Source organism: Eschrichtius robustus (assembly GCF_028021215.1).
Source record: "Eschrichtius robustus isolate mEscRob2 chromosome Y unlocalized genomic scaffold, mEscRob2.pri SUPER_Y_unloc_1, whole genome shotgun sequence".
NCBI lineage: Eukaryota > Metazoa > Chordata > Mammalia > Artiodactyla > Eschrichtiidae > Eschrichtius > Eschrichtius robustus.
Genome location: NW_027175152.1, coordinates 1,060,349 through 1,069,384, shown reverse-complemented (window position 1 = coordinate 1,069,384; position 9,036 = coordinate 1,060,349). Strand labels below are relative to the sequence as shown.

The window sequence follows — 9,036 nt, the reverse complement described above, 5'->3', positions numbered from 1 at the left end:
TGTCTGCATGGATGCCCACGTACTCGGAGGGATGTGGTTTGGGGTAGCTTCCTACAGAGCACTGCCCGCCCCTTGCAGATGAGGTTAAGAGGCTGAGTCTAGACTCCCACTGGCACCCTGGGTACCATCTCCAGCACCGACTGCTGTTCCCTGGCTGTACTTCCCTGCTCTCCACTTAGGAGAGTCCTAGGATGGAGAGAGCTTCTTCTTTCATTTTTAACAGAAGCCCCAGCACAGAGCTGGGGTGATGGAGAAGCTTGGTAAACATTTGCAGAAAGAATAAATAGATGAATGAATGAATGCATATATTTTCACCATTCGTTGAGCTATTCAGAATGGCCATTCAGAATGCATCAAATGGTGAAAAAAGGAATGACTCTCCTCTTTCAAAAATTTGCTAGAGATCTAATTTTAAATCCATGAAAATGGCATTTCCATTAAATAGATGACATATGTTTATGTATTCATGAAATATTATTTACATATTTATAAAATAGTTATTCAAATATTTACATATATGTAAACACATATTTTGTATGAGATAATATAACTCATATGTGCTAGAATTATAATACGTATATATAACATGATATATGATATATATACATATCTGCAATATATGTGTAATATAAAATGTGTTTTAAATATATAAAATATATATTACATATTATATCACATATATGGTATGATATATTATGTATTATTTTATATACAAATGTATATAAATGTTTCATATAGTATAGCTAATAATATATATATATCTATATAATTATAAAAATATAATTATACTTTATAAATATATTTGAATATTTTTTATAATTCAATTATAAATACACTATTATTAATATATTTATTATTTGTATGTAATATATAAATATGTATGTATATGTGTGTATATATATATCCTGTGTACGTCACATTCAGCAAACGACCTGAGTCCAACATGTAAAAAAAAATTCAGAGTTCGAATATAGCAGGCACAGTCTTTGCTGTTTTCCTTTATCTGATAATTAGCTAATATTATCATGACATCCATGAACTTGAGTTAGAAATTTCTGCTGCATCCTTCATTGGTGAAGAGTTTGGGCTCTGAACACACGATCTTTCTTTGAATCTGAGTTCTGCTGCTGCCTTGTAGCTTAATGTTTCTGATTCTCAACATCTCCAGTTTTAAAAAGAAATAATACAGGTGCCTGCCCCTTAGGGCTATCGTGACTGTTAAGATAAGGAATGACCAGGTGCATGTGAGGACTGGACAAGTTAGGTCTCATCGGTATGGTAGTAATTTTCTGCCTCTCCAGTTGTATTCAAATAAATTTCTTGCTGTCAGACTTACTCAAATAAGGCTCTCTATTAGAAAGATTTAAGGCATGACAACAAACACAACTCAAAACCTAGCAACATAAGAAGAAGCAGTGGCTGAAGTTAATAAACCCAAGTGTTCCATTTCAGGAATCATCCTCTTGTTATGAGTGTCACCATCCAGAGTGCCTTTCTCCAATGTCAGGCCAGAAGAAAATCCCTAGCGGGGACACAAAACTTGTTCACGAGGACAAACCACAAGAAACTGATCTATTACCAATTGAGTGTGCCGTTTATCACCTACGTCAGACGTATGACTTAGTTTTTAAAGTGAAAAAGACATCTAAAGAAGGAAAAATAAATAAATATGATAGGTCACCTACAAAAAAAGAATGGACGCGTAATTATTTGCACAAAGCATTAGAAAATACTGTGATATTTTATTATTAAAAATGCTGCTGAAAAGTTTATACATATGTGTCCAGCCATATATATCTTCTATCATTACTTAAGGCAAAATCAAAAACAAAATCACAAAATAATAATCCAAGAAACCATTAAACCTTGCGTGCCAGTGAAGGTCAAGAATAAAAAAGCCTAGGAAAGTTTTTTTTTAACTTATGGTTTTTTTTCTTATTTTTTTTCTCTTTTTTATAGACAGCAAGTATATTTTATTCTCATAGAACTCTATGAAGATTCTATAACTTCTTTCCATGTAGAAATATCATTTAAGGTGTATTAAATTGCTTTTGATCATAATCCTTTGTAAAAGCTAAAGTTATTCACTTAACAAGAACCCGTTTTTTTTTTTTTTTCCTTATCCAAATGTCACAAGCCTGATACATTACTGTGCATATTGCTAGCAGAAGACAATTGGAAATACTAAACAAATACTGGAATTCACATTACAAACATACCGGACCCACATTGGTGCCAAGCATCAGGTCCTTTGTAGTTTCCTGGAGAGCCTATTCGTCGTAGCTTAGCTGGGGTAATACACAGCTTGCAGAAATGGCCTGACAATAGCTTTAAAAAATGATGAACAAAAATCGTACCCATAACACCTCTAGCTGCAGGAGTGATGCTTCACTCTATGCAAAGTTGGGATTGTATTTCACATATGTATATACAGAGAATCACTCTTGGTTTAAGAATCACATCTTAAACCAAGATGAACAACAGAATTTATTGGATGATCTGTATGCATTTTTTTAAGAACTTTCTTTTTCTAGGGGGGCCATTTTCAAACACTTTGATAGACATTGCTACAGTTCTAGTTTAGGGGTTCAATAATCAAAGATTATACGAAGAGACAAGGAATTTGGACTATCTTTGTGGAGAATGTCCACCTTGGCAAAGACATTTAATGCTGGGTTTCCATGAGAACCATGCCCAGAGACATTATCTTCAAATATCTTTGGCTACTATTTCCCGGTGTTGCAATAATTTTTGAAAGACAAAACATAAAGTCACCATGGTTACTACTTTTTTCCTTCCACTTTAGGACACTTGCAAAATATTCCTTAAGTAAAATTAAAAGGACGATGAGAAAATGACAAAGTGCCAGAGGGACAAACTTCTCATCCCTGTCTCACCAATTTAAAATGACTGAATATTTCTGTGTGTTATCTTGACAGTGAAGCCATCCTAACTTCCCGGAAAACCCATGCAAAGCACTTTTAATGTTCTATCCTTTTGTTTGTTTTCTCTCTGTAATACTCATGGATCAGTGACTGATACACAAATCCACAAAAGGTAATGGTTTCAGACAAGCATATGTTTTATCCCATAAATGATATAAAAAATAAAAATCCCTGCTTACTGATAAATAAGGGACTTACTGCTTAAACAGAAAGGAAAGACACATGCCCTCTTTCAATCTGATTAGCTAAGCTGAGCAGGTATTTCATCAGCCAAACCCTTCTGCAGCTGCTGGGGAATACAGAGCTGTACTGACTCAGCAGAGCTTGGCCCTACCAAAGACAAGCTTTCTTTTCCTTTTTGGCAGGACCCTGGGATGGGAAGCAACTCTTCCTCAACAGATTCAAAGAACCAGAACTACAGAACGAGACTTGTATTCTGTTTTTCCCCCGCGGTCACTCTGCATGTGCGTGTTTCTAATTCAACAAGCTTTAAATAGGCTCCATGTTGGGGATCCATCCTGGGGTTGCAACTTCATGAAGCCTTAACGCACAAAAATAAAAGTTTTCCTAAAAATAACGGTCTCCTAAGAATGCTGTCGCATGCACTTTCCAGCCCAAAAAGGGGAGAGAGAGCCTAGTTGAACAGATGGTCTAGGTCCGCTGTGTGACAATCATATCCTCCTACAAATGAAACACGTTAGAAAACCCCATGTCTGTTGGCCACAAGGAATTAAGAAGAAAATCCTCCTTTGTCCTGGAGGAGACAGAGGTGATATGACTAATGTATATATAGATTTATATACATCCAGACCACAATGGAAAGCACAATCTTGCTAAAAGCTCTTTCAAACTGAAAACACCAATAAAAGCTTTTTTTTGTTTGTTTTTGTTTTTCTCTCTGTGTGTGTTTGTTTAAACGCACAGCTATATACATTTTTTTTTTTTTTTTTACAAAGTTTCTTAAATAGAGTTCAGGTTGGCAAAACATCTCTTTGCACAGAACTCTACGTATGTAACTGCATAGTCAGTTCTTTTATTTTAATAAAATTCTACTTTTCCTTCTCTCTGGATTACAGCTCCATATGCTGGGTAAAAACCCATAGATTCTTTCTTCACTTAAGTAGAGCCATCTGTCGTATGGCACAAAAAGAACTTTTATTTATTTGTTTATTTCAATTGTAATTAAAAAAAAAAAAAATGTGTCCTCGGCTGAGTTCCAGAAGAGTCAGCTTCTGTGGTCACATTGGAAACATCCAGGTCCTTGAAACTTCGATGTCCTAGTTGCACTAAAGTTTGCTGGATGGTGGAGATCTTAAAGCAGTATTGTAACAGCAATGTATACGTTTCACATTTCGTAGGGTCAGAAGTTGATCTCGTTGTACTGGGAAATGCCAATGGAAAGGGTCTGCAAGGACACAGTGGCTGCCCTTTTGCTTTTTTTTTTTTTTTGACTTAAGCCAAACATTCCTTGTTTGGAGATGTTGCTTCTTTCTTTCTCTCTTCAGTGTGGCTGAGGGGAGGGGAAGGAGAACGGCAAAGCTATACTCTCGTGGTTGAATGCCCGTGGGGTAAATTTGTACTGTTTTGTCCTCCACTGAAGGTATTGAACGTGTGCAAAGGCTGCATCCCCGTCAGCGTTTGGGAATCATAGTGATGGTATTTGGTGTCATAAGTGGGATGTCATCGGGGGACCTGCGCAGCGTGAGGGTGTAGTCTGGAGGGCAGGTGAGCCTCAGCGTGTCGTGAGCCTGCAAGGACTCACACTCGTGATCACGCTCCAGCTGCTTCATCTGCAGGGACATGATCTCTTCGTTCTGGATGTGAGCGATGTCATTTGTGGTATTTCTCTGGGGACTGGGGCGCCTGTGCGTCTCATGGCGCCTCTTGTCCTTCTTATAGTACAGCGCCGCGAACGCCAAGATGTTAAGGAACAGTAAGGATGCCCCCACGGCAATGGTGACGCTCAACTCAGTGGAATAATCCCGTTTGGTTTCGATGAGGACGGTGGTGTCCTCGGGCCCCATTTTATGAGGGTCCTTGGAGTGTTTGGGGTTGTTGGCAGGAGTGATTGCTGGGCGTTTGGTCGTGGGCCATATCTTGGCAGGAGATCGCCGAGTTCCATAGGGAAAGGAGGTCATGTCCGGAGGAGGAACCTTTGTGGTTGTGGACACATACTGGAATATCTCATTCAAGTTGTGCAAGTGAGGCACGAGTTCCAACCAGAAAGCCACTTTTGTGGCTCGGTAATGGTCCCTCACTCTGGGTTTCAAGCCAATATGCAGATAGAGCTGGTCTTTGGGGTTATACTTGGACCAGGCCACTTCCTCAAAGTGATTGGGTTTTGTGTGAATGAACTTGGTGTCCTGAGGAACTGGCTGATTAGGATCACTGGGTACAGAAGGGAGAAAAAAAGAGAAAGGTCACACTCTTCCACATTTCCCAAGTAAATTTTAATCAAATACAATGAAATTACAATCAGATAATCTCATGTGTTTATTGATATGCACAAAGTACTCAAGTAGCAACAAATACATGGTGTTTTAATCCCGACGCGCTACCATTTTGCCTTTTCTTTAAAATCCCCTTACCTTTATTTTAAAAATAATTCCTGATGGCAGTATGATAGCATTTTCATAACACTTCTACATTTTTTTAATGCATCCAATTATCTTCCATGATAAAGAAGGAAACCAAAAATGTGTCTTGCAAAATTTTCAGCATTTCAAGTTTAACTACTTTTGAGTCAGAAACCTCAGCCAGGGGTGATTTGCCCCCAAGAGGGCATCTGGTAATTTCTGGAGATGTTTTTTGGTTGTTATAAGTGAAGGGTGGTGCCATGAATGGGTAGATGCCAGGGTGACTGTTAAATATGCTCCAGGGCACAGGACAGCCCCTCCACAGCAGAGAAGTACCTGGTCCCAGGTGTCAATAGTATTGAGGCTGAGAAATCCTGATTTAGAGGCTATGGTCCAAAATTTGTGCCATTCTCTTCCTTCCTCAAGAATTGCTTCTTAGGTAAATGAATAGATATTGTGGTTACAACTAAAATGTATGTTAAAAATCAAATAAAAACTGGCTTTTGTAATTACAAGATGTTAATAAATAGAATTATGCATCAATTGTTCGTTCTCTCTCAGAAAGAGAAATATGTATGTACTTGGAAACCTTCTGAAGACAGAGTCACGTAAAGATCAAACAACATCCCGTTGACTTAAGAAGTTTGGTAAGACGGTGCTTTTAGATATGCAGAGTTAAGGATTTTAGGAAAAGTACCACACGATGCAAGAAATTGAGGGTTTTTATAGATTTCAAGTGTGCATGGCAACTATGAACCTAAGAAGTCTCCTATAATTTACATAAGTGGGCACAGGCAGAAGGAGAGTCCTCAAAATTGAAAGATTCTCCACAAAACATGGTACTTGAAACATCTTTGCAACCAACTCTTTTAAGATATCAAACAACCTCCCCCCGCCCTGCAAAGATATCATATTCTCATTTCTTCCATTTTTTCTAGGCTAGGTAAAGTGAGCTGTAAAACAGGTTTCATCTTAATGTGTACTGGTTTGGAAAATGTGAGATCGTGCATGACATAATGTCACCTAGTTGACACTGAACATTCATACATGATGTGCAGACCCAGTTTGCTCAGATCTATTGCTCCAGGTGCTCTAACTTCTATTTTCCAGGTAACACTTTTATGAAGCTGCCTTCAGCCACTGCCTGTTTGCTCATGTATCAGAAGACTGGGGAACCAGAAGGTCTCACTGGAAGACCTAAAGTCTACAGACATTCCTAAGTAGTGTGCAGGATGCAAACGATGCACTTGACCAACAGATGCATCTACCAAAGGAAGGACTTTAGCCCTCAGTCTGAGGCTGTCAAAATCATTTCCATACATTAAGTTCTGCATCTCTCCCTCTTTACAAGCTGTGAAATCTTGAGCGAATCCTTAAGCCTCTCTTAGCCTCATCTTCCTCATCTATAAAGTGGATAAGAATACTGGGATGGAAAGGAAGTGAGAAAGGTTAAATAATAACTACAATATTCCTGGCATGTAGTAAGAGCTCAATAAATAGTATCCCTCTCTGCAAAGCATAAATTAGAATACCTACAAATTGCTAGCGAGAGAGGACTATAAATAACATACTGTATATAGCCACAGAATATACCTAATACTATATATTGTACAAAGTATATGCTACATAAAAGTATACTGTATACCAGTATATATGGTATACTAATATACTAGATATAGTGTATGCTGCATAACAATATACTGTATATATGGTACACTGTAAATTATATATAGTATATACTGTTTAAAAGTATACAGCGTACATCATAGCATACATGGTACAGTATATACTGTATATAGTATATGCTGTATCAAAGTATCCTATACACTGTGTATAGTATATATTGCATAACAATATACTGTATACCACAGTATATATGGTACACTGTACACTGTATATAGTATACATTGTATAAAAGTATACTATGTGTATCATAGCATATATGGTACACTATATACTGTATATAGTATATGCTGTATCAAAGTATACTGTATACCACAGTGCATACAGTATATCATACACTGTGTATAGTATATACTGTATAAAGGTATATTGTATACAACAGTACATACTGATTATTATACACACATACACCCACAGACACATATATATATATAGATGCATAGGTATATATATGATGGTAGATATGATTATATATGTGGTATGCAGGACAAAGAAATTTTACCACGTAACTGAGTACACACTAACTGCTGTGCTCTTATTAGTGAGATGATAAAATATAAAAAATTATAGGTCTTAGTACTATGAGCTTTCTTATTTATGTGTTCATTTATAAACATTTATATACTTTAAAATAATCTGCTTTTAATTCATTTTTATATTCTTATATGTTTTTGAAAAATGTTAGATTTAATACAGCACCTCATGTTTTTTTATTTGAGTCTTCTGAAATACATTGTTGGAAAATTCCTATTTCATTGGAATCTGTCATGGAGAAATTTGTCATCGATTTTTATTGTTCTAAAAGCAACGAAAGGGAGTGAGGATTCCTACTATGTTTGCATTGATCTCATTTCACGGAATTGTGTCTTTTAGTTGTACTGACCTTTTATTGAAGAGAGGGCATCTAGGAAAGAGAGTGTCTGTTCATGTAGGATATTTATCGATTTTTTAAATGGAATTCGGTGTACATTTGAAAGGTAAGGAAACACATTTATTTTGTTCTCAGAGAATAGAGGATTTCGAAAATCCGGTAAGTATGCTTTAGCCCGATACAATCTATCAAAGCTCTTGGAGATGCACAGTCAGAAGCCTTAAACCAAGATAAACTCACGGCGCTTATGAAGGCTCATCATTTTCCCTTGTCAAACACCCCAAAGACGGTAAGATCTCTATGTGGGATACCACTGCCTTGTTGTTTAGACTTTGCTTCAGCACACGGCGTGTTTTAATTCCCACGAGTAAAATTAAAGATGATAATGATTAAGGAGAGAATGAAACAGACACACCTTCTTTCTCTAGTAGAAGCCTCAATACCTATCCATACTCCTCGTCACCTAAAAAACATACATTTTCACCTGTCATATTTCATTTGCGACATCATCTTAGAAGTGGATGGTTAAATGCGTCTCCAAGGTCTTGTGGTTCAATTTATTTGCGAGAGATGGGTAACATGATCTCTTTAAAAATACCAGTGAACCCTCTGATATGCTCCTTTGGATGGTGTAAGGTTCTTATAAACTATTTTGATCAAATATTATATATTTGATATTTCTATGGGGGAAGAGAGCCTAGAGTTCCCTCGTCTGCCATCTTGTTGATTTCTCACTCTGAGGATTATTATCAGTAGCTCTGGTACACGACTGAAGTGAAGTTGGTATCAATTCAAATTAGGTTGTTATAACTTCAGGATCTTATATGTAATCCCCATGATAACCACACACACACAAAAACCTATCAGATATACATAAAGGGAAATGAGAAGGGATACGAAACACATCAAACAAACAAAAAAAATCAACTAAATGTAAAAGAAGGAGGAAATGGAGGAAATG

General features: G+C 36.9%; 1 protein-coding gene across 1 annotated transcript; it reads right to left on the bottom strand.

Annotated features, from left to right (window-relative positions):
• Window positions 1-4,484: 4,484 nt before the first annotated feature.
• Window positions 4,485-8,582, bottom strand: LOC137757667 (neuroligin-4, X-linked-like). Its single transcript, XM_068534280.1, is given in 3 exon segments — window positions 4,485-4,585; window positions 4,588-5,333; window positions 8,560-8,582. Coding segments are annotated over 3 exon segments (870 nt in total).
• Window positions 8,583-9,036: the final 454 nt, after the last annotated feature.